Raw genomic sequence first — 25,045 nt, 5'->3', positions numbered from 1 at the left:
TTTAGTAGTGAGAAAAGTAAGGTGATGATAGTGAATAGGTCTGAGGATGAAAGCAATGCAGTATGGAAAATTGGAGAGAATGAGATGAATCAGGCACGAGAATATAAGTACTTGGGGATGTGGGTGAGTCCAAGTGGGTGTGAAAAGACAAAGAATGAAAAGTTAGGTTTAGTGAATCAGTGGGTAGGACGATTGGGGAGTGCAGCAAGAATGAGAGCAAGCAAATATGATGTGCTGAGAGAGGTGTGGAAGAGTGTGGCGGTGCCCAGCATAATGTATGGTATGGATGTGATTGCATGGAATGAAAGTGAAATTGACAAGCTAGAAGTGGGACAAAATAGAATAGGTAGAATGGCACTGAATGCTCCAAGGTACACAGCAGTAGAAGCTTTGAGAGGGGATATGGGATGGAGCACCTTTAGGGAAAGACTAGTTAAAGCCACACTTAGATACAAGGTCAGGCTGGAAAGAATGGATGAGGAAAGAATAGTGAGGAAGGTGTACCTGTGGAATGAAAGTGGAGTCAGTGGAGGAAGAGGTGCATGAGAATGACAGAGAGGAGTGGTTTACAAGTGGTATGGGGATGAGAATGGCTGGGAGGAATCAAAGTGAGCGTGAATGGATCGTGACAAGAGGAGGCAGGGTAGGAACTGAATGGGATGCAAGGAAATGGAAGAGTGAGATAGACAGAGAGGTGAAGTGGGTGGGACTGAATATATGGAAGAATGGGATGGAACGAAAGAGTACCCTGGAATGGTACAAGGAAAAGGAAGCCCGATGTATGAAAGGTGGTATGATGGCAGCCTGGGTGGTGACCTTCTCTTCCGAGCTAGGGCACAGTGTATGGATGTGAATGCAAGGAACTACAGGTGGTCTGAGTCCCGCAGCAAGGTGTGCCAGATGTGTGACATGGGGGAGGACGAGACGGTGGAGCATGTCATGCTGGAGTGTGAGAAGTATGAGAGAGACAGGCATGAGATGATGCAAGTGATCTTGAGTGAATTAGGGCATAATAGGAATGAAAGAGTGGAGAAGACAGGAAGGGAATGGATGGTGTTGCTGCTGGGACTGTGTAAGGAGACGAGTGAAAGGATGATGGAGGCTGTGAAGGAGTATCTGGAAAGAATGTGGCGAGCGAGGTGTAGGGATCATTAACGAAGAGAAATGCTACTTTTTTTTTTCTGTTTTGTCTTTTTTGTCCTCTACAGGAGTAGCTGATCCAAAGGTCTGGCTCTGGAGCGATCCCGAGCCACCTGTAGCATCAAGATCAAGATCACCGGAGATGATGCACCCAACACACGCAGTGTGGAGCTGCGTGGCTTAAAATCACCTCAGTGTATTTTAAATAAGAGTGTTCACATCGGATGTAAAACTCTGGGACACATGCCACCCACACTGCATGCATCGATTCCAAGATCACCAGGCAGGTGATTTTTCTTGCCATAGCATTGATGACTCATGCTCCCTTGGGACTCCCACCTTTGTTCTTTTGTCTCTATAGGCCCACACCATTTTTTGACACTGACCTGACTCAACTCCTTGACTATCCTTCACTTTGAACTGATGGATTTCCTGTAGTTGGTGCCTTGCTTCGTAATATCTTGTTCACTGAATAATAGAACTTCAGAGAACTAAGGTGGAATCAGTCTGAAATAGTGTCCAAATTTTCCTCATCCATTTCTAGCTCTTGAATAAGATGATAATATTCACCACATTTTAGTAATTTTATATTTCCTTCATATACCTAATTCTTTTTCCACTTATTATTCAAGGCTAAAGATAACATTAAAAACTCCTCCTCATCCATGTAAGAGGACCATAGATTACTGTCTTCCTTCACTGCAGAAGGAACTGTCCAGTCAGCCAGCCTCCACTGCAGTGAATGACTCACCTAGCATCGTGCCCAGTGTGAACATACCCATAGCAACCAAAGTCAGCCTTACTCTCGTGTGTTGGGTGTCTCGTCTCCGGTGTGAAATGGCCTTTATGTGAGAACTGATCTCAAGCTGTCTGTAAATAGTGTTCAGAGTCCTGTGGCCCACTGTGCTTATGCCCTGCTAGATGTGAGATGATGAAGTATCATCTCCCACCCGAAAAGTTTTGGTCCAACAGTGCAGTTTTAAGAGGTAAAATAGTGTTTGCAGTTTCCTTATTCGACTTATTTTCTCTTACTAAGGCACATATAACTGAAATTTGGGATTTAGTAAAAACTTTTCTGGGTCCCATAATAGGAGATAACAAAGGATGGTATGCTTGTGCAACTGCAAAAACACATAGAGGAAAAAAAAAAAAAAAAAAAAAAAAAAAACCCACAGAAGATAAGGGTGACGAAAGAAACAAACAAAATATAGCATTACTTTAGCTACTAGAGCTGTAGAGTTGCCAGATGTCAATATTCAAATTCTGCTGTAAAGCTTAAAAGTTATAGTAGGTAATTTAAATTTGGTCAGAGCAGAAGGGATGAACCCTCCTGCACCTTTCACTCTGATCAGGACTGTACATAAGTTCCTCTTGGTTCAATGTAAGTGTCACTTTGGTCACGTTACAACAGTACCTTCCTGATCTAGTGAATAATAACTTCGGTGATCCCAGAACACTTTCCCAGCCTGTAGGATAGCCTCACCCACTTCAGCTTTTGGGCCACAGGGAAGATAAGTGGGCGTTAATTCTCTGTAGGTAATGCACACCCTCCTGGAAGGAATGTCCTCTCTCAGTATTCCATGTTCCCAGTCATATCGAGGTGGCCCATACAGCACCAACAAAGAGCGTCGAGGCATGGGTACACGCACCACATCTGGCATTGAGCACCTTGTTGGTTGTGTCATCAAGCTGGAGTACTTTTCCTCAGCACTGTCAGCTGCTTGCATATTATCAGTCTGTGTTTGAAGTTTTGCATAGTCTTTACTTAATGTGTCATATCCCTTAACACTGCCATCTTCTCCCACTTGTGAAGGATAGGTTTTGCGGTCCAGTAGGTTATATTTTGTTTCAGGTCCATTAAATTTTCTTAAGGTGAGAGTAGAGTCAAGTAGCAGACTAAGTGTTGGTATTCTTTCACCCCATATCCAGCAATCATCAATATGTGGGTCAATGGATGCACCTCTCTCCGGAGAGTACTCAAGGGAACACTGCTCCACTGTCTGGAAACTGTGGAGGATATCAACTGAGGCAAAGCGGTTCTGTATGTACTTGGTGAAGGCTGGGTAGCCTGAGAAGGTATTGCACCTCACACGTCTCTTCTTGAAGTTACATTTTGGTCCATAATTCTAGAAGGGATGAAAATTTATAAATATACAACTTATTTTCACCAAATGCAATTCATCAAAATTTTAGGTTTGTGCAAAGTTCTAAATAGTATGTTTTAGTTATTTACAAGCAAGATCACTGGGCCTGATTTTTTAAGGTATTATTATATACTGGAGATGAACCAGTGACTAATTCACAAAGGAAGCAAAATAAAAGTTCCATCATAACGTAATCTACAGAAGCAAGACATTGATCACAGAAGAATTTTTTTAATGTTAAAGTAATTTGTGCAGCGAGTAATACTTTCACTCACTTGTTTCCTTCTGCCACTCTGAGACAAATCCCAAGGCACCTCATCAATGGAATCCATGAGTGTTCTTTCTTCTTCCTCAGAAATAAAGTTCTGAATTATTTTCACTCCTGGAAATCTGAAATTATTGATATATATATATATATATATATATATATATATATATATATATATATATATATATATATATATATATATATATATATATATATAATTTGAGAGGGGAAATTATGGTCAATATCAAAAATCTATCTTCAGAAAGCTAATTTGGCAAGAGTCAAAGGCAACAGAAAAAAAATATTCAGAAAATAAAAGATAAGTGGAAGAAATGGAAATTTATAAATTAGTGATTTAAAACTTTCATCTATTGCTGAACCAGACAATATTGTTCTGATAGAGTGTCTTAAGAGTGTCTCAACCCACACTGTTCCTTCTCCCTGGTGATTGGGATGGCACTTCCAAGTGTTGGTATCCCAGCCAGGCCAGGCCAGATCACACTCAGGACAGTAAACAATAGCATGTTCCTGAAACAAACAAAATGACTAAGTAAGCACAAATCATATTTTGTGGCTTTCTATATCATCATCATCATCATTATTATTATTATTATTATTATTATTATTATTATTGCCATTATTATTATTAGAACACATTTGAGTATTGAACTGATTCTCTCTCTCTCTCTCTCTCTCTCTCTCTCTCTCTCTCTCTCTCTCTCTCTCTCTCTCTCTCTCAGCCAAGTAGCAAGCTGTGGACATGTTACCTTCTGACTCTGTGTGACCCAGGATGGCATCACTTGCTCTCCCATCTCCTTCTCACACAACAGACATGTCCTTTGGCCCTTACACCCACATGGCCTTGGCTGAAACATCCTTTCAATAAAGATAGTAAATAATCTTGGTGACAGTGGGTTTTTCACTTTGTTTAAAAATTAATCTTGGTGAAGACTTAATGGGTTGTGTAGACTGTAGTGCCACCACCTCTAGTCCCCTAAAGGTGCTGGAAGCTGTTAGGTTAGCTGGCCAGATTCTGGTGAGCTGTGTAGTCCCCTGGAGGGAAAATACTGGTGTGCTGGAGTGTCTTGAAGATCAAGCTGGAAGGAAGCTTGAGTCACCCAGGAGATCTGATGGTTTTTGTCTATGGAGATAACAGTGATGTTAGTGAGTATAGTGGTGGCTGGAAATAGAGAATACTGATGTTAGTAAGTGAAGTGGAGTGGCAATAATGAGCAAAGGAGAGTGGTGGTAACCAGCTAATAGTTGTAGCTTTTTGCAGAGAGAGAGAGAGAGAGAGAGAGAGAGAGAGAGAGAGAGAGAGAGAGAGAGAGAGAGAGAGAGAGAGAGAGAGAGAGAGAGAGAGAGCTCGTAAGGTATGTATTTATATTTACACACACACACACAAGATGTTGCAAAGCAGCTCCCCAGGAAAGCACGTTAGCAGGTGTTGCAGCCTGACCTAGACGGGGGGGTAGGTAGCCATAGGGTTCTCCTGTCTCCATAATAAATAACATTTGGATACCATATAGAACGGAAAAATGGAGAGAGGGGTGGAGCTAGGTGGTGTAGACAAACGTACGGGACCAAAACAATGCCACGTTGTGAAAACCTGAGATTTATCAAAACACCTGTTGGATTGAGGAGATCGACTGATGATAATATGGACAAGGATTTTCTGGATTTAGAGAGAAAAGAAGTAACATGAGGAGGCTGATAAATGTAGAAAGAGAAATAAGATACATGAAGGAGGTGATGTCAAGTATGATGGAAAAACAAGACTGTAGCTGCTGTTAACAGCGGCTAGAGAGAGAGAGAGTGAGAGAGTAAGTGTTTTACTCCAGCTTGACCCACGGGATGGGTGCCACGCTGACATCTCCCTTGATCCGCGGGAAAGGGATCATGCTGACGCCTCTCTTCCCCTTATCAGCAACTTCATTAGGCTCCATAGGCATAGCTTGTCCCTTGAGTTTTTGCTCTACAACAGCTTGATCTGTGGGATGGGGGCCATGCTGATGCCTCCCTTGACCTGCAGGAAAGGTATCATGCTGACACCTCCCTTCCCAAAGGCATAGCTCGTTCCTTAAGTTTTGCTGGATGACCCTCAGTGAAGGCACTCTGCAATGCTCTCATTCCACCGCAAACATAGCTGGTGAAAGGATGTTCGCTCATGGCTCCTACATTCGTGTGGTGTGTTACTGTGCTGGAGACAACGCTATTGGTGTTGTGCATCACTGGTTGGAGATACAGCAATACTCCACTTAACGAACAGGATAGGGGGTGTCAAAGCTGTTTGTAGAGCGAAAATTCGTTAAGCGGACGTAATTTTCCCATAGGAAAGAATGGAAATAGTGGGGATGCGTTCTGGGCTGATCCCCAACATACCACATGGGTTAAAAAAAATTATATATATATATGTACCTGTACCATTAATAACCAAGTATCCCCAAGTTTTTAGTGAAGAAAATGACAATACAATGGAAACATGAGAATTCATGTAAAGTCCCTACCTAGTGTCTGGGTCTTCTAATATATGACATCTACTGTAAACAACACTGTAAGTAATCACTCAACAGCAGACACTGGGACACTGGACAATGGACACTGCGGCTCCAGCTGACACTATCACATCCACACTGACTTATCTACCCCAGTTGAACCGCAGATTGGAATAATACACTGCGGCTCCAGCTGACACTATCGCAGCCACACTGACTTATCTACCCCAGTTGAACCGCAGATTGGAATAATACACTTGTTCAAACATTCATTAATCTCCTTCACAGGAAGTCACAGGTACCATGCCTTCTGCTCTGGCCAGCAGTGTATACTAATATAGATGGGTTGTTATCCAGCATGTTGAAGGTTAGAGATTATTTGAAAGAAAAAAGACCGGATGTAATATGCATCGTGGAAACAAAACTAAAAGAGGAGATCCAGGTTAGCTTTAAAGAAGAGGGATATAATAGCTTGAGAAGAGACAGGAAGGGAAAAGGGGGAGGAGTGCTAATAATGGTTCGTGATAATATGTGTGTGGAGAAAGTGCAATATGGTGATGGAAGTAATGGGAACAATCAAAACAGAGGAACTGAAAAAATAGGAAAATCATACTTACATATGTGCCACCTAAGACAAATACACTGGGAACTGAGGAACATAGGATATGCAAAGAGGTGATTAAGTGATATAAAATAATATGATAAGAAGAGATGGAAGAATACAATAGTAGGAAACTTTAACTAAAAGAATAAACTGGAGAGAGATGGAAGTAATGGTAATGTTGGAAAATGGAGCGAGGAGGTGTTACAGTTGGCTATGGTAAATACAATGGATCAGTGGGTGGAAGAGTCAACAAGGTACAGGGGGGAAAGAAGAACCATCATTGCTTGAACTAGTATTCACAAAGAAGCCAGAGCCCCCTCCCAGAATACAATACCTTAGTCCAATGGGAAGAAGTGATCATATGATATTAGAGTTGGAAATGCAAGAGGAGGATGGGATAAGATACAAGGATGACTACAAAAAAGATAAATGAAATTATGGAAGAGCACATTTTGAAAAATTAAGAAAATTTTTTGCTGATACTGAATGGAGGAACATTATGAACAGAAGGACAATACAAGAGAAATACAAAATATTCCTACAGAAATATAATGAACGAGTAAAGAAATATGTACCTATCTATAGAGTTAAGAAAAGTATACACGCTTGGTACAATGCCAGATATACAGAAGCTAAAAAAGCAAAAGATAAAGCTTGGAAGTAACTAAAAAAGCAGAGAAATGACAATAACAGACAGCAGTATAAGGATGCAAGAAATGAATATATCAGAGTAAGGAGAGAGGAAGAAAGAAACTTTGAGAAAGACGTGGTGCGAAAAAGCAAAGATGAACCCAAGCTTTTCTACAAATTTATAAATGGTAAGATGAAGAATAAGGAAACAAAAGAAAAAAAAATTTAAGGAGGAAAGACATACCAAAATAGTAAAGGAAATGAGTGAATTAATGAATGAGAGCTTCAAAACTGTGTTCACTGAAGAGGATTTTGCAGAACCAAATAAGACATTGCATTGCCAAGGATTGCAGGAAATCATAGTGCACAAAGATATTAGAAGATTATTAGATTATCTAGATGTCAGAAAAGCAATGGGGCCGGATGATGTATCAGGCTGGGTGCTAAAAGAATGTACTAAAGAGCAGCTGTTAGATAAAATTTGGGAAATGATTGCAAGTTCATTAAGTGATGGGCAAGTATCACTAGAATGGAAGAGAGCCAATGTAATACTGATATTTAAAGGAGGAAAGGCAACTGAGCCATTAAATTACAGATAGCTGTCACTTACAAGTGTTGTGGGGAAGTTATGTGAAATAGTTATCAAAGAAAAGTGGGTTAAACATCTGGAAGAAGAACAGGTTCTATCAAACAGAAGAACTGGAAAGCAGAGATGGATGGGTGGACACAGTATACATGGACATAAAAAAAGGCTTCTGATAAAGTCCCTTATGGAAGACTACTTTGGAAACTAGAGAACATAGGAGGACTGCGAGGAACCTTGCTTGAATGGACAAGAGATTATTTGAAGGATAGGGAAATGAGAACTGTGATCAGAGATACATACTCATCTTTGGGTAAAGTAACAAGTGGAATGCCACAAGGGTCAGTGTTAGCCCCCATTATGTTCCAGATATGTATATGTAAATGACATTCACAATGGGGTTATATTAATTTGTTTGCTGATGATGCAAAGCTGTTAAGAGTAATCAAAACCCAAGAGGACTATTTCCTGTTGCAGGAAGATATAAACAAAATCTACAAGTGGAGTAAGAAGTGGAAATTGGAGTTCAATGCCAAGAAATGTCACATAATAGAACTAGGAAAGAGTAAGAGAAGACTGGTATCGAACTATCTGATGGGAGAGGACCAAATAATGAAGACTACAGAGGAAAAACATCTGGGAGTGATTTTAAAGGAAAATTTGAACCCCAAAAAACACATAAGTAAGATATTTGGGAATTATTGCAGTTTCAACCAATACACCACAGTCTAGTCTCACAGTCTAGACCACACTTCTACAAGCATTTCTAACCATTTTACCCTATTAGAAATTAATAATAACTTTAAGAAAGAATTTCTAAGATTTACTTCGATCTTAGCTCTGGATCCTTCTACAGTAGTCAGTTAGAGGGTACTGAGTGTGTTCGTGTGTTTGTTATTAATATTGCGCAGGCACTGTAGCAGTCTGTCAGTCATTAGGTTAGGTTATGTTAGGTTTTAGGTTTCCCCACCCTATAACCCCACTTTCCCAGGAGGTCCCCAAGCTTATTAGCCATAAGGGAAAAAGAAATATAAGATAGGGCATTGGTTGAAACTGCAAATTTACCAATATTTGGATTGGCATATAAAATGTTGACTAATATAAAAGTGGCATTTTAATTCAAGGATAAAGATATGATGAAAAAAAAATCATCACAAGCATGATATGTCCTTAGCTGGAATAAGTATCAGTGGTGAGGTCAACAAGCTCCAATGAAGATATGAGAAGATATTAGAATGGATTCAGAAGATAGGCACAAAGAAAGTGCCAGAACTAAAGGACCTAACATATGAAGAAGGGCTGAAGGAAATAGAACTGCCAACCTTATAAGATAGAAGAGGACAAGGAGACCTAATAACAATGTATAAAATAGTAAATGGCATTGAAAAGATAGACAAGCAAGACCTGGTGCTGGTGACATTTTATTTATAACATAAAGATTAGGATTAAGCAGTGTGTGAAGGATATTGGAAAATATAGTTTTCCACACAGAACGGTGGAAAAGTGGAATACATTGAGTGATAAAGTTGTTACAGCACATAATGTGTATAACTTTAAAGAAAAATTGATTAATTGGAGACGTGGAAACAGGACACTATGAGCCCCGCTTGAATCCTTTAAAATAGGAATAGGTAAATACACACCAGAGAGGGTCCGGGTTCAAGTCCCGGGTGCAGCGAGGCAAATGGGCAAGCCTCTTAATGTGTAGTCCCTGTTCACCTAGCAGCAAGAAGGTACGGGATAAAACTCGAGGGGTTGCGGCCTCGCTATCCCGGCGTGAGGAGTGTGTTGTGGTCTTAGTCTTACCAGAATATTGGTCTATCAGCTCTGAGCTCGCTACGTAATGGGGAATGTTGGCTGGGTGACCGTGATGAATTACACACACACTACTCTTTTTGCACATACGATGCTTGTCTACGAAGCATGTAGGTCATCACTGGTGCCGAGTCCTGACTAGAGCGTGCAAGTCTAGTACTTTACAGGGTCTGTGTAATGTATTGAATTGTAGTTGTTGTTTTCGGGCTTCGACGATCCCACAGATCCTATGAGCCCTGGTGGAGGCCTGTGAGGTGATCACAGGCGGGGTAGTTGTCCTCACTTCTTATGTATTGAATTCCCAGCTGACAGGGTGACGGTGAACGTAAACAAATTTCTGGATTGTCGCGAACGGACCTCGCTACCCACAGGCTAGCAAACTACAGCTATTGGTTAATATTCAGTAGAATCTATAATGTGTTTTAGAGTAAATCTACGTTATTCGAAAAAAAAATATATATATATATATATATATATATATATATATATATATATATATATATATATATATATATATAAAGAATATATACCTTAAGCTTCTTTCAAGAAAAAGTGTTATATATGAATAAATGTTTTATTCTTTTGTTTATTTCAGTATATATATATATATATATATATATATATATATATATATATATATATATATATATATATATATATATATATATATATATATATATATATATATATATATATATATATATATATATATATATATATATATATATATATATATATATATATATATATATATATATATATATATATATATATATATATATATATATATATATATATATATATATATATATATATATATATATATATATAATTGTATTATCCATAGACTAGTTAATATTCGTAAAAAAAATACCATATGAATATATCAGAAGGAAACATTCTATATATATTTGATCATTTGTTGACTCTCGTCACAGTTGGCAATCTTGACTCCCTTCCCAGCCACCCTCAGCAGGAACCTCCTGTACGGCCACGATACCTTGTTATTTATCTTTGTTTATCATTATCATCTGTACATTAGCAAACATTTTGTGTATGATACTGAATAGCTGAGTCACTGGATGATTCAGTGCACCACAATTAAGTTTAACAAAGCTTTGATTTTTGTGGTTTCAGGTCAAAATGGTGAGGCTAACATACCGCAGGCGGCTCTCCTATAACACCGCCAGCAACAGGAGGAAAATGTGAGTGTTACAAGTTATTTACGTGGTGCTGCATGCTAGAACTGTGCTCCTGGTGAAGGTTGGGAGGATATTGTAGGACAGGAATGTGAGTTTTGAGTCTGGAATATCATCTTGCGTGCAAGTGTTTGTGCGTGTCGCGGCCTGGCCTTGTGAGTCTTGCCGAGCATTAGCCGTGTCTTACTCTTTAGAAACCTGCCTGTTGCACAAGTGATTTATACGACGTCTTTTCCGTGTATTTATTCATAAGTGTGCTATCGACTAGTACAATAAGGATTTTTCGAAGCGTTTCTCCGAGATTTGTTAGTTTGGCATCGTGCTGATCATTCCTCAATATTTGGGCACTACCATGATAGAGATATCCCGTCACCTACCTCTCATTTGCCACGGTTTGGGAGATGCCAGCAGTCGCCAGACCTTAACCAGATATAGACTTGCCAATCTAGTGAAAGAACTCTACTCCAATCTCTCTCTCTCTCTCTCTCTCTCTCTCTCTCTCTCTCTCTCTCTCTCTCTCTCTCTCGTAACAGAGATGTATCGTTTTTGGTCTTCTCTCTTGTTGGGCTATAGAATATTATGATCACGATGCTGTAGTGTGGGTAAACCTCCAGTTTCACCACCTTGTCCTTTCTGGACGAAACTAGTTTTTCTGGTAGATTTCGGCTTGCTTTAATTAAAATACCACTTGTTTTTGGCGCAAATCAACCAATTTTTTTTTTACAGTCCCGAAACATTATGATTTGCATAAAAAAAAACTGGTAAATTATTTAAAAGCAATCCAAAATCTACCAGAAAAAATTAGTTTCGTCCAGAAAAGAACCTTATTTAATATAAATTAACCTTACCTAACAAAACCTAACCTAACCTAACTAAACGTAACCTAACCTACCTAAACCTAACCCCAATAGAAGATTCAGTTACTTTATTCGTCATCCGAGCCTTCCTCGAGAGTGACGGGCTGTTACAGCATCAGTGTTTGGCAGGGTTTGATGCGGGAGGCTACGGCTGATCACCAAAACATGCTTAAATCTTAAAAAATTTGTGTCGCCATTATAAAAGGTTGCACTTAGTATATATGGGGTTCAAATTACTTGTAATGAGGGCCTCTATCTCTTGAGGTGGGTAAAAAACACGTAGCTGATTGTGGTGAAACTCTGGAGTAATACCGTACTTGTGCATTAGAAGTCATGATTAGTCAACTTTAATTAGATTGGAGAGAGAGATTGTTTGACACACACACACACACACACACACACACACACACACACACACACACACACACACACACACACACATTCATAATAGTGTAACGGGTCGTGGTCAAGACGGCCCCTGATCACGACGGTCCCCCATGACGGCCCCACACCACAGACCACGACAGCCTCATCTTTTTTTTTTACCCATAAGATAGTTTGAAATTATACTTGTTAAAACAGCATCTTATACCAAGACAGATTGTATTAACAAATCAATCGCTCCCCACTTCCCCATCCCTCCCCTTCCTTCCTCGCCGAGTGATAGGTACTGTACCACGTAGTATGTGAGTACTTACTTTTAGTCACCGCAATAATGTACTGTTATCATTTAATGTTTATCAGTAAATTGCATGCTTGTTAATACCATCGGTCTTAAATGTAAGATATTGATACATTCCACAGATTGCAAAACAACATTAAAAAATTTTATATTTAGCCAAGTGGCACCTCTGGCTGCTGCAGCAAGCCAGCAACAGTCATCTTCACCTCATAATAAACACAATGGACTATCACTCACCTCTCAAAAGTTTTAGAATCATCTTACGGGTAAACAAAACCTTAAAATGCATATGCGTATGTAACATTTTCTGCTTAGAAATGCACATTCTTTCACCTCTTTCAATATTTACAGAAAGTCATGTTACACCCTTTATGCACTATATGCACAGGGTATACTGGTGTACCAATACGCTATGGTTTTTAACACTCCATACTACAAAACACAATCTCAGGAACACTGAGTTGCCATCTGCAGTTAACGTGTTAAGATAATTAAACGAGCTCAATCGTCAAACCAACATCAAGCAAGGTCAAACTGAGCACAGGTCAATATCAGGTCTGTTTATAGAAACATGTTGTGGTTGTGGCCGTTGTGGTCAGGGGCTGTCTTGACCAGAAAACGTTTAACAGAGGTATCCTTTTTGGTCTTCTCCCTTATCAAGCTATAGAATATTATGTTCACGACGCTGTAAATAAAATATCGAGAGAGAGAGAGAGGTTGGATAGAGTTCTTTCGCTAGATTAGCAATAGGGTATACAGTATCTGGCTAAGATCTGGTGACTGCTGTTATCCCCCAAAACTGTACTGCTTAGAGGTAAGTGACGGGATGTCTATACTATGGTAGTGCTGATATTTATGTATTTCTCATGATAGAAATTGTTTGAGTAAAAACTGTGTCATCTTTATTTCCAAACCACTTTCATTATATATTTCCAGTTGTGTTTTTTGAGTCTAAAGAGTGGTGAATTTAAAGTCTTTCGCCAATCTCTATTTTCACCATGAAATTGCTTTTTTCTGGAAGTTTACAACCTGTTTTGATTGAATTTGCACTTCATTTCTATTGCAAATCAGTATCATTTTTAGTCCTCCCCTTCCCCCCCTCACCTCAAAAATATGGTTTATCCCCTCATAGTACTGCATTGTGAAAAAAAAAAATGCCTTATGCAAAACTCAAAAGCCAAATGTACAAGAAGAAAATAGATTCGTTATCACAAAATACCACAATAGTAACAGTCCAATGTCTTGAATGTTGCTGTGGAGAGAGCTCATCACCACTGCTCACTGCCACTGCTGCCCAAACCAACCTATTGAAACTTAATCCAAACTTAACCAAACCTTGCTAGTTGAAGTGACACACATTGTTGATATGTCTTCCTCAGAACAAAGTAACTCTATCTAATACAATTAAACTAATTTAGCCAAAGCGTAGTGGATGAGGTGGTGAGTGTGGGATCGGGCAGACGTCCATGCGTAGGTTTGAATCCCACCATGAGCTGCCTTGAAACTTTGTCTTTTGTTGAGTGTTTTAAAATTATCTACAAGGTTCTAGGTGGTTACACCAAAGATACACTTGGGTGGTGGTATGGGCCCTAATATGGGTACCATTATAAATAAAATTGCCTGTGTCGCTAATGGATGAAAGCTGGACAGGACTTCCTATACTTGTCAAGTAGATCTACAGGTGCTATAGGCCATTACATAAAAAAAAAAAAATAATAATAATAATAAATGAAAAATAAATAAAGTACTGCCTAACCTAAGTAGCAATGCAAACAAATTAATATGAAGCTGTTACCTTATTTCTACCTGTAAAATCTGGTGATAAATGGAAATAATCAAGGCAACATCCTGCCTGTTCAGACATCTTCCATAGACTGATTCAAATGGAGTTGCTTCTATCCACAAACTGCTCTGATTGGTTTGATTTATTATGTATTATTTTTATTGGTCAGTGGCTGCATGCTCAAAGAAAAGAAACAATCACCACGATTGATGTCACGCTTGTGCAAGTAATGTGACAACTTGCACACACAAACATACTTGTGACCGTGTCTGTCACATGTGCCATTTTGCTTGTTCCCAAAACTGATAAATCTTAAAAAAATGTCAACATTATAAACAATTTGTGACAGGTATGTATGGGTTTTAAATTACTTATTGAAAAGCACTATAAGATGAGGAGGTTGAGGAAAGCCAGGTTGACTTTGGTGTAACACTATAATATTAATACCTAAAAAATTTTTGTTATCCACACATTGTAAAGATTTGTTGATGTCACCGTAAGTGCAAATGTTAGTCTCTAGTATTATTTCAATATCAGCCTGAAGCTTCACAAAGGATAAGTTGTCAGTGGTTATGTTTGAGGAGATTCTTGTAAGGGTATGGTGGCCAACAATATATTTATTCTTAGTGTGTAGTGGGACCTTGTATTGCATTCACTAATGATATGACACACGACAGGGTGATATAACTTAATCTAACCTCCAAACTAAACCTAACCATAACTATTATGCTTTACATAATGTACCATGTTTTAAGTGGTTCTGATAATTTTCTGCCTGGAAAATACATGTTTTCATCTTATCCTGTATGAAAACCCCCACATTCTCACAGGTGGCCAAGCTTAATGGAGGTGGAAATTTGGTGGCATTTTTTTTCCACTATGTACATCATATTATGGTATTATGTGTGTACATTGTGTTTTGTTAGAGTCTGGAAGGAAATAGTAAAAAAAATAAGGTGCTGGAGTTGTACCAGGCCATTACCGGGTTCTGGCCAAGGATGAGAAAAAGTTAAAAATGGAAAATTCAGATGTTTTCTAAGTAAACAGCTGGCAAAGATCATGATATATTTATAGTAGTTCCATCTCTCTTAATTTTCATTTTCATTTTGGAAATGTATGGTTTAGTTTTTTTAATTGTTTTTATTCCAATGGCTGATTTACCTTGAGAGAGAGAGAGAGAGAGAGAGAGAGAGAGAGAGAGAACCACATTGTATTAAGCAAGGTGAACATTTTTGCTACTGTATTGGGGAAGTGAATAGCACTGTCAACTCAATTTCCTTGCACTGTAAATTGATCAAAATTCTTTATGATACTAGGTCAAGCTTGGTCAGCAGACAAGTTATCATGGTGATAGATGTTATGGAATTTCAGAATGTCAGCTACCGTAACAGAATTGGAATTGCCTTATCTGATGCATGTGATAACTCAGTCTTGACCCTCACTATAGCAGGAGGCGCCTCAATTTCAGTTCTCAATCTCCCATGTATTACTCAAAGATTTTCCATAATTTAAAACTGCCACAATCTCTCTCTCTCTCTCTCTCTCTCTCTCTCTCTCTCTCTCTCTCTCTCTCTCTCTCTCTCTCTCTCTCTCTCTCTCTGAGACTAATGGTTGATGGTGTTGCAGTGTCAAGACCCCTGGAGGCCGTCTGGTGTACCACTACAAGAAGAAGCCTGGCAAGGCTCCAGCATGTGGCAACTGCAAGAGGCGTTTGCCTGGTATTGTGGTAGCCCGTCCCCACAAATTGCACCGACTGTCTAAGCGTGTCAAGAGGGTCACCCGGGCATATGGTGGCAACCTTTGCCACAAATGTGTCCGTGAGAGGTGAGTGTCCGCTCGTCCTTTCACTTTAATGAATTGTGTAGTAGATGAAAACAGTTGAATTACAAATGATTGGGCTGGAGGGGGGAAGATAATGGTGATGAAGTATGTGTGAATACAATGAAGATAGAGTGTTGTGGTGATTAGGTTTTCTAAACATTATTCTGAGCTGTTAATGACATAGTGATCTTCAGAATTGCTAGTTGTATTTAGATACCAAGAACTCAGTGAAATAGACTTGTTATTAGGTATAATTCATGAAATATTTACAAAAAAAAAATTCAAGGTTAGATGATAGAGTAGATGATAGAGAAATACTTGGATTATCTATTTTATTTCATTCTGTATAAGAAATGTTTGATATTTTCTATGTAAATTATCTGGATATAGTCTTATTTTAATCTCATGAAAACTCATGATAACCTAGTCTTGTAAACAGTTGGTACCGGCCATTCTGTATGCTTTTATGTTAGTAGAAACATTGCCTGTGAGAGAGATTGCTTTAAGAGTTAGAAATGGGTATTGGTGGAAATTATATTGCAATTTTGGTGAGAACATGGGAAATATTTGTGAATGTGATATATTTTATGCACCTCAAATGTAATGGTTAGTCTTTTTTGGCAGAGTCGTGAGGGCCTTCTTGATCGAAGAACAGAAGATTGTAGTCAAAGTTCTCAAGGCCCAAAAAGCTGCAGCAAAGGCAAAGTAAAGGTTTAATAAAGAAAAAAATGCATTAACTGGAATTTTTTTTTCCTCCCCGAGTTTTTGCCTCAGTGCACTAATAACTTAGAGGTATGTGTGAAGGGAGGCATTTATGGCCTTCCAGAAAAGCACCAAGCAAAAGTAGGGTATAACAAATCAAAACTGGCTTGTGATGTTTAATTTTCCAGATGGACTGTAGCCCTTTTCAAAATCATCTCTTCCCTCATCATCCTGCTGATTTTCTCTGTAAATTTTGTCAAAATTCTTTATTTTTTATACAATCCAATTTTTATGAATATTACATTTTTGTGAATATAACTTGCATGCACGATGGTTGCTAGGAATACCAGGTCATGTGAAGGTCAGGTAATCACATCTGCAGTACTTGGATCTACTACAATGGAAGTTTCTAAAACCATCACTCACAGTCAAAGTGTATTATGAGGTAGATTGGTATCTTCAAAGAGGGAAGAATAAATTCCTGGTACTTCAAAGGTTTGGTTTCAGACAGCAGCAGCAACACAAGTGAATTAAGGGACAGTGTATAGAGTATGCAAACAAGCACAGTGAAAATATGTGGACTGAATTATCTTGAGAAATGATGTGGATTGGTGCAACAGGCCAGTTTGACAGTAAAGGCTACAACTCTGGAAGGATTAAACATTGTGTTGGTTTAGATTTGCCAGACAGTAGTAGTGTTGTACTTGGTTGCTTTTCTTTTGTGTTCTCATCTTTATTACCTTGGGACCAAAAATATGAGGCAATGTGTTCATATTGGGTTGAATGTTATTCCCTAAATCCTTCCACCTCCTTGGATATTTTTTTTGTCATTACTTGAGTAAGTGACTAATTGTCTTCTACACTTTTATTTCTTGTGTTTATTAAAGGAGTGAGTTAAGGATGGGTAAAGCCTCAATGATGACAAGCACTATGGTTATATTGATAAAAGGATGGTAAGGTATAACGGGAGTATAGCTTATATTAAACATTCAGTACCAAAGAGATATCTATTAAACTGTTAGAAATTATTTGCATTTAAGGCTTCACAATATTCATCTCATGGCATTTGTAATAAATTGCACAATACTTGCACAGTGGTCTCTTCTCGTACGAGTAACCTCTGTTCCCTGATTAACTTCCTGAAAGCCTAACTCAGTATTAGTTTCCTTTAATTTTCTCCTTTTCCCTAGCAGTTTAAAACCAATATCCATGAAAAAAAGGCCAGTCCTATTTAAAGGATAAAAATTTCTGCTACCCTAGATATGATTACAGTAGATTAAATGTTATATCTGCAGCAGGGAGCTTTGAGCCATACAGGGTTGTCAGGAACGACCCACATAGGAGGGCTGGGTAGAGGCAGAACAACAGAACCATCATGTATAGTCAGGAGTGTCTGAGACTGTGACAGAATTGCCAACTTAATGAAAGTCATTGCCAGGAGCAGCAACTTTCGAATTGATTGTTTGGCCGTAACACTGTATTCATGTAGGGGAGGGGTATGTGGCTTTCATGATATTTCTAACCTAAAATAGAGAAAATTACTTGTACTCTCTAATGGGTCTAGATGATTTGTGAATGATCTCCTTTTGCATGGGTATTTATTTGGGAAAGAAAAAAGAAAAGGGGACAGACTGTTACAGAGAATATGCAGTCAACAATAACATTTGTTCCACTGTGGCAATGATGTCTTGCCTTTTGTTCTTATTGCAATTTGTAGTTGTCCTACATCATCCACATTCTCTCCATACCAAATTCAGACAAATGAAAAAAGTAGAGCATCATCTACCTGAAGTAACTGTTCCACAAAGCCTCAAACTATCCCTTTGTCTTAACCCACAGCCTGCAGCCTCATTTTTAATTACATGTGCCACCATTGCAGCTGGGTTTGAGATAAGTTTTTATTGCAGAAATGGAATCCTTGTGGTAAAAAAAAATATCTCTAAAATTTTGCTAAGATTCCACCAGTGCCAGTACTTACAGACAATATGTATGACAGGCCTGACTGCCCATGAGAAGTTTATTTACTAAAAAAAAAAAAAAAAAAAAAAAAAAAACCAGTATTATATAGGAGCAATATCACAATTTTTATAAAAGGCTACTCTTCCTTTTGTATGATAGAAACAACAAGAATTAAGTATGTATATAATATATTTTCTTGCAGTAACTGTACATCTATATATGTCAAGATTCTTCAAATCAATGAACATGGTTACTTTCCATTATCAAGGTAGAGGCATATCATTCCTATGCTACAGTGCCTTATATACATATCACAAAAATTTTTATAGATTATAATTATATCACCAGTAAGTACTTATCACCCATATCTTTTCCTAAGACAGATCCAAAATTTAATATTCCATACAAACCAAGGCAAGAAATGAACATTTATTAACTACTTAATCAAGCTCATCTAGACGTTCCTTGTGCCTCTTAAGGGCCTCCTCATGAGCTTTGATTTGCTTTTTGTGAAAATCCACTTCTTGTTTAAGGCCCTTCCTTATTTTCTCCAGCTGTTCTGCTTCCTGAGGAAGAGAGGAGAGAGAAAAAAATAAATCAGCAACATGTAAATAGTAAGCAAATACAGTGGATCCCCAGACTTGGAAAAAAAATTGAAGTGCAGTAAGCCCCCACACTTGGTGAATTTCAGCTTGGTGAAATTTACTTTTGGCGGTAGGCTGGCCATGGACCACCAAGTTGCACACTTGGCAATTTGAATTCAAACTTGGCAGCCACATGGCGAACCACGCTCCTTCCTAGTGACATCAGACCCCTCTCTAAACCTATCAGAACACAGTGTCCCCTTCAACTATTTTGTTTGTGCTACCCTCTGTTCTGCTAACGTGGGAATGAATTCTGGCGATTTACCGCCAACATGGCCTCTACCAGCGCAACAGGTGGTACCAGTGGAGGTAAGGACAATGGTGGTGGCAGCAAGGATGGGAGTGGTCGAGGGAAACGTGTGGAAAAATGAGTTACAGCCTTTATATCGTGTTTTATTAGCTTTATTTATTGTCTATTGGTCTTTTTTGTACATGTGTTCTAATAAGTGAAGGCAAAAGATCTTATTTCAGCTCAAAAGATGGTATTTTAGGGATCAAAAGAGGGATTTTAGCAATGACCAAAGACTGATTGAAGCATTTTTTAGTCAATTTATATGGCATAAAGAACTCATGCTTGGCGAAATTCGCATTTGGCAGTAGTTTTCCCAGACTAATTAATTCACCAAGTGCGGGAGCTTACTGTAATTTTTACACAAGTTGGAACAAAATCTGGACTTGGAACAAATCTGAGTGACACTAGCGCTGTTGGGGGTAGGTAAACTTCACTTCTCACTTTGTTTTGATTCCATGATCTCGCCTTGCTCTTTCTCCCAGCTGGGGTAAGGGCATTTGACCAGTCACTTAATCAGGTAGGATGGTTGAGTAATATTTCATTTAAGTACACTAATCTTGTTACTAGCAAAAATATTTCTTTACTAGTCCTGTAGTGACAAGGTGTAACAGACTTGAAACAAAGAATCCACATAAAACTAACTGACTACTAATGGTAGTGCTGCCAGCACCCAGTATATTCTTAATACAGTGGTGCCTTGGAATATGAACTTAATCCGTTCAAAATTTTGTCCTTATTGCAAAGCATCAAAATATGTGTATTCTTATGGAAGAAATTAATTATAATTCATTCCAAGACCGAAAAATTTTTTTTCACCTAATTTCTTACTTTTTGCATACTATTACTATATATACTACTACTACTACTACTATTATGCTATAACTATAAAAGATAGGAAAATAAAGCAGGAAAGTAAGCAAAATGTAATATAATGAAAATTCAACTTCTCGTGGTCAGAAACAAGCATCACCACATCCTCCTCATGTGATATATTGCATTCATTATGGAAAATAAATCAGGGAAGTAAGCAAATTGTAATATGAAAATTCCACTTCTTTGTGGTTAGAAACAAGCGTCAACACATCCTCCTCAGACGACTCCACCAAGCCAGCACTATGCACTCTTATCTAAACCAATAATGAAATAAAAAAATAATTATTCCAATATTGCCATGTATCATAATATGTTTCTGAACAGTTTACTTATCCATAGAAATACACGTATATCTTATATCTCACCAAGAAATACATAAAAAATGATAAAATACAGCATACTGACATAAGTGCTCTCACCATCCTCATGCTTGGCACCCTCACACCTACACAAACATATCATTGTAAAAGCTGATATATGATTGGCTAAGCGTCCACCATCTTGAAAATGGGCCAATGACAGGCCTCGATATATGACAGATAGCCTCAAGCATACACAAACTGTGCAGCATAAAGGAGTGTGGCTTCTGAAAAGCGCCACGATCATGCCTGACAGGCTCTAACGTAAGAGTCACAATCGTGCTTGACGGGCTATAAGGGTTAAGGCTTTTAATTCATGAGCTGGCTACTCTCTCTTCCCCTCGGATCCTCCAGAATCTTCCATACGTCTGTCTGTATGTCTCGTGACCATGTGTGTTGCTACGCTAGGCAATGATCTTAATAAAAAAAAAAAATTAATATTATTATCCCGGCACTACAAAACAACAAGCAAACAACTTCAAACAACACTCCTGAGGCACTGAGGCAGCGTGGTGCCCCAGCATGCAGTCAGCTGATCGCACAGCGCTGCACGCAATCTGTTGATCGCGTTTGTTATTGTTCGCACTCCAAAGCAAAGTACGTCGTACTCCAAGTTGTTCATACTCAAAGGTACCACTGTATCTGGTTTAGTGACACTCGCCATGAAGCTCACCACCAGAAGGTAAATAATATAGATTTTACATAATTTAATTCTTATTTATTTCAGTAAAAATCTGGGCTTCTGGAATGGATAAAAATTAATTACATTGTTTCCTATGGGGAAAAACGGTTTTGGATTTGGAACAATTTGGACATGTTACAGCCTTCTAGAATGAATTCAGCTTGAAGTCTGAGGGTCCACTATATATGATAATTAAAACCTCCCATGATACAGATCTTGTAAAAATAGATAAAACTTATTGCAACTGCAAGTGAATTATGGTTATGGTATTGCACTGAAGCTGTTCAAAGTTTATTCTCCTAAAATGATTAATTTGAAGAATTTGAAAAAAAAAAAAAAAAAAAAAAAAAAGAAAGAAAGCTTCCAGAAGTACTTATGGAAATTAGACAAGAAGGATTCTGGTATAATTCTAGTTTCTGCCCATACTCCCCCCTCCATCCCTCAGCAAGCTTGGGGACAGGTGGGAATGCAGGGTTTTGGGTGGGGTACATGAAATACGTCGGAAATGCGTATTTTTTGCGTAAAATGGAAAAAAAAATCCCATTAAAAGGTCTATGGGATTTGCATTACAAGTTTCATGACGTTGATGAAGCCAACAACAAGCCACGGAGCTCCATCACACTCGGAAATGAGCAGTACACTGACTTGCATTTGTTTATAGCTGGGGTTTTTGGGTAACTGGTGTCTATAGTTCTTTTGTCCAATGACATGCCACCACCTCTTAAAACCACAAGCTGTGCCAATGGGAATTTGCTATATGTATTCGAAGGCGGGGCACAGCTGGGCAGACAGGTGCACAGAGACCGGTGCGCAGTTGAGCCATGGCCACCAGTGATGTTAGTTGTAAAGGTTGCGAATTTGATTACTGGGAAATCATCGCTCCTGCGATGCAAATCAGTGTAGAATCGAGAAGAGGACCAGCCAGGACCTTCATCCTTACGTTAAGGTATTGTGAGGAGGGGTATTGGTAGAGGTAGGGCATATTGTGTGAAGCTATAAGAGAACCATTGTGTGGGGAGGGAAGCTGCCCCAAAGCAAGGATACGTTAGGTTAGGTTTATGTTAAGGTTAGGTTAGTGTTGCAGGGGGTGTCCGGGGGAGGTGCAGCCCCCCTGGCTAGGTTAGGTTAAGGTAGATTAGGTTTATGTTAGGGTTAGGTTAGTGTTGCAGGGGGGGGGTCCCGGAGGGGGTGCAGCCCCGACCGGCTAGGTTAGGTTACGTTAGGTTAGGTTTATGTTAGGGTTAGGTTAATGTTGTAGAGGGCATCCGGGGGGGCACAGCTCCCCCCGGTTAAGTTACGTTATGTTAGGTTAGGTTTTTGTCTGTAGATTGTTTTTTGGATTGCCATATCTCGCCTCTTTTGGCTCCCCCCCGCCAAAACCCCCGATTCCCCACGTGCCCCCAAGCTTGTTGGGGGGAAGGGGGTAATAGAAAAGAATATGTAAGGAGTTGCTGTTCTATAGATTTACCGAATTACCGAAATTAGTAAAATTAGGAAACTTGTAATGAAAATTCCGTAGACTTTTTAATGGGAATTTTTCCATTTTACACAAAAAATACGCATTTCCGACGCATTTCATGTACCCCACCCAAAACCCCGCATTCCTACCTGTCCCCAAGATTGTTAGGGGGTGGAAGGGGGAGTATGGGCAGAAACTAGAATTTTACCATGATTCCATACAAAGGGAAGAGTGAAGTACAATGTGGTAGGGTTAAAAAAAAAAAAAAAAAAAAAGTCAAAATAGAAAACAACAAAGTAGAATTTGGAAAGAACATTACTCATTAATAATCATCAATTAGCATTAGGCAATGTATCCAGCTGAATGCAAGGCTAATTTAGCCATTTTCCATTTGTGATTAGGATGGGTATTGTAGTACTCTGGCAATGCTGAATATTTGGAGTGAAGGTCTCTGCTGATTCCTAATAAGTCCCTAGGCATATTGTCAACAGGACTAGTCCTGATGACAATGGAAAAAAAAAAAATTGGTTTTGAGAGAGAGAGAGAGAGAGAGAGAGATTGACATCAAATAAGTGGACAGCACTACTGTATTGAGTGATGTGGCAACTGGCAAGGCTCCAACATACTGCTAAATTACGACACAACTGTCATGGATATAACATGCTGTCCACACACTACCAACAAGGTCATTGGTCAATGTAGCAGGATGTCACACAGCAACATGAGGAATGTAAGACGAATGACAGGGGGCACGGTGTGAGACTACGGCACCTGCAGGGTATAATTTGCTGGTTTGTGATTAGCAACTATGAATTATTATCAGGAAAAATTTGGTTACTCGTTACTTGAAGTAGGCATTCTCGGACATAATGGACGAAAGTATGTTTATGGACAGATTTTAATACATTAAGAATTACTTTGCGATCTGGGTTTTTTTTATCCGCATATCACCGACTTGTTCTAGAACAACCTTTCATTCTGTTATTAGGGGGTGATGACGCATCCCCTGTGAACTTTTAATTAATTTATTTATATTTTATGCGCCATTCATGATCTTTTCTTCAGCTACAAAGCATTTTCTTGGTTTGTCCTTCCCCATCGTTACATCCCCTGTACTCACAAGCTTCTTAAAATACTGGTCCTCCATCGCTGCCTCCCTCTTGCCGAAGGAGCCGCCGGCGTCCCTGATGGTGCCGCCGGTACCACCACCCTGTCCAGCCCCTGAGCCTGGTTCGCCCTTTGACATGGTCCTTACACACCTGCAGGGCAACACAAGGTAGCGTTACCCTATACACCCTTTGCTACAAGAAAGGAAGCCGGGTGATTTTAGACCCACCCATTTTGTTATCATGACTTTGCAGATTTCGCTAAAGATAAATACTATACCGCCTATTGTTACAGACATATATATATATATATATATATATATGTTCTTTAATACTCACAATGCCAAGGGAGAACGGAGACGTAGAACGGTACTTGGCTTAAGTGCGGACATAATACCTCGGGTTACTCTGGAAATAATGCTGTAGGTGTGGTGACGTCAGCTGACTGACTTGCTTGGTGCTGCGGTCTGCGACTGCGAGCAGTCGTGCTCCCAGCCTCCCAAAGTAGATACGTGAGAATTCCCTAGCTTACGTTAATATTTCCCTAGACTTAATCTAAATCCTTCATATACGTTTTATATTGTTTTGGTTATGTTCTTTTTTTGAAATTAGAATATATAGGCACATCTGTATTATAACTTTTATTTATATGTAAAAACAAGTAATACCTACCTAATAATAATAATAATAATAATAATAATAATAAACGAAGTGGTAGTGTATCATCGTACCAAATGGTCCCACAGAGTGATGTATAATTATGTTTTCTGCTTTTTGTGTCATGCAGTAGCTGGGAAAGTACGTCTGCTGAGATTCTCGAGTTTAGCGTATGTATTCCACGCAGTGTTGCGCGGACTTAATTGTCACGTAGGTAGGCAGCATATATACTGTGAATTAATTACTTTGCACAGCACTGTTTTATACTATGCCTGTAATGCACATGAAGAA

At 38.9% G+C, this 25,045-nt stretch overlaps 3 protein-coding genes across 9 annotated transcripts; 1 reads left to right on the top strand and 2 right to left on the bottom strand.

The window, feature by feature from the left end:
• Positions 1-1,140: 1,140 nt before the first annotated feature.
• On the bottom strand, positions 1,141-10,052 carry LOC123514225 (alpha-ketoglutarate-dependent dioxygenase alkB homolog 4-like). Of its 7 annotated transcripts, none has more exons than XM_045271927.1 (5): positions 9,508-10,052; positions 4,320-4,428; positions 3,980-4,080; positions 3,560-3,674; positions 1,141-3,266 (listed from the first exon to the last, which is right to left on the bottom strand). In XM_045271927.1, exons 1-5 carry the CDS (start codon positions 9,765-9,767, stop codon positions 2,538-2,540), a joined length of 1,314 nt encoding a protein of 437 aa, XP_045127862.1. In that variant the 5' UTR covers positions 9,768-10,052; the 3' UTR covers positions 1,141-2,537. The 7 variants fall into 7 exon arrangements, with proteins under 7 accessions (XP_045127862.1, XP_045127863.1, XP_045127865.1 ...); XM_045271928.1 differs by having other exon boundaries at positions 4,320-4,693; positions 9,671-10,050; XM_045271930.1 differs by having other exon boundaries at positions 4,320-4,649; positions 9,671-10,050.
• Positions 10,053-10,532: 480 nt separating this feature from the next.
• LOC123514223 (60S ribosomal protein L34-like) lies at positions 10,533-16,758 on the top strand. The gene is made up of 4 exons (XM_045271925.1): positions 10,533-10,664; positions 10,817-10,884; positions 15,827-16,024; positions 16,646-16,758. Exons 1-4 carry the CDS (start codon positions 10,557-10,559, stop codon positions 16,728-16,730), a joined length of 459 nt encoding a protein of 152 aa, XP_045127860.1. The 5' UTR covers positions 10,533-10,556; the 3' UTR covers positions 16,731-16,758.
• A 2,095-nt stretch (positions 16,759-18,853) lies between these two features.
• On the bottom strand, positions 18,854-24,595 carry LOC123514224 (ATPase inhibitor mai-2, mitochondrial-like). The gene is made up of 3 exons (XM_045271926.1): positions 24,437-24,595; positions 24,112-24,250; positions 18,854-19,248 (listed from the first exon to the last, which is right to left on the bottom strand). Exons 1-3 carry the CDS (start codon positions 24,487-24,489, stop codon positions 19,123-19,125), a joined length of 318 nt encoding a protein of 105 aa, XP_045127861.1. The 5' UTR covers positions 24,490-24,595; the 3' UTR covers positions 18,854-19,122.
• Positions 24,596-25,045: the final 450 nt, after the last annotated feature.

Source organism: Portunus trituberculatus, chromosome 37 (genome assembly GCF_017591435.1).
Source record: "Portunus trituberculatus isolate SZX2019 chromosome 37, ASM1759143v1, whole genome shotgun sequence".
Taxonomy (NCBI): domain Eukaryota; kingdom Metazoa; phylum Arthropoda; class Malacostraca; order Decapoda; family Portunidae; genus Portunus; species Portunus trituberculatus.
The sequence above is the reverse complement of the archived record's forward strand: the minus strand, read 5'-3'. Positions and strand labels throughout refer to the sequence as shown.

Bases quoted from the DNA above. Each gene is read 5' to 3' on its own strand.
- LOC123514224 (XM_045271926.1), bottom strand. From the start codon at position 24,489: ATGTCCGCACTTAAGCCAAGTACCGTTCTACGTCTCCGTTCTCCCTTG. The intron at 24,251-24,436 runs GTGAGTATTAAA...GTTGCCCTGCAG, and splicing joins CTCCGTTCTCCCTTGGCATT to GTGTGTAAGGACCATGTCAA. The intron at 19,249-24,111 runs GTGAGTACAGGG...TCTCTTCCTCAG, and splicing joins ACCAGTATTTTAAGAAGCTT to GAAGCAGAACAGCTGGAGAA.
- LOC123514225 (XM_045271927.1), bottom strand. From the start codon at position 9,767: ATGTGCAAAAAGAGTAGTGTGTGTGTAATTCATCACGGTCACCCAGCC. The intron at 4,429-9,507 runs GTGTGTATTTAC...CTTTATTGAAAG, and splicing joins TTGAACCCGGACCCTCTCTG to GATGTTTCAGCCAAGGCCAT. The intron at 3,267-3,559 runs GTGAGTGAAAGT...CATCCCTTCTAG, and splicing joins AGAGTGGCAGAAGGAAACAA to AATTATGGACCAAAATGTAA.
- LOC123514223 (XM_045271925.1), top strand. From the start codon at position 10,557: ATGAATATATCAGAAGGAAACATTCTATATATATTTGATCATTTGTTG. The intron at 10,665-10,816 runs GTACGGCCACGA...TTGTGGTTTCAG, and splicing joins ACCCTCAGCAGGAACCTCCT to GTCAAAATGGTGAGGCTAAC. The intron at 10,885-15,826 runs GTGAGTGTTACA...ATGGTGTTGCAG, and splicing joins GCCAGCAACAGGAGGAAAAT to TGTCAAGACCCCTGGAGGCC.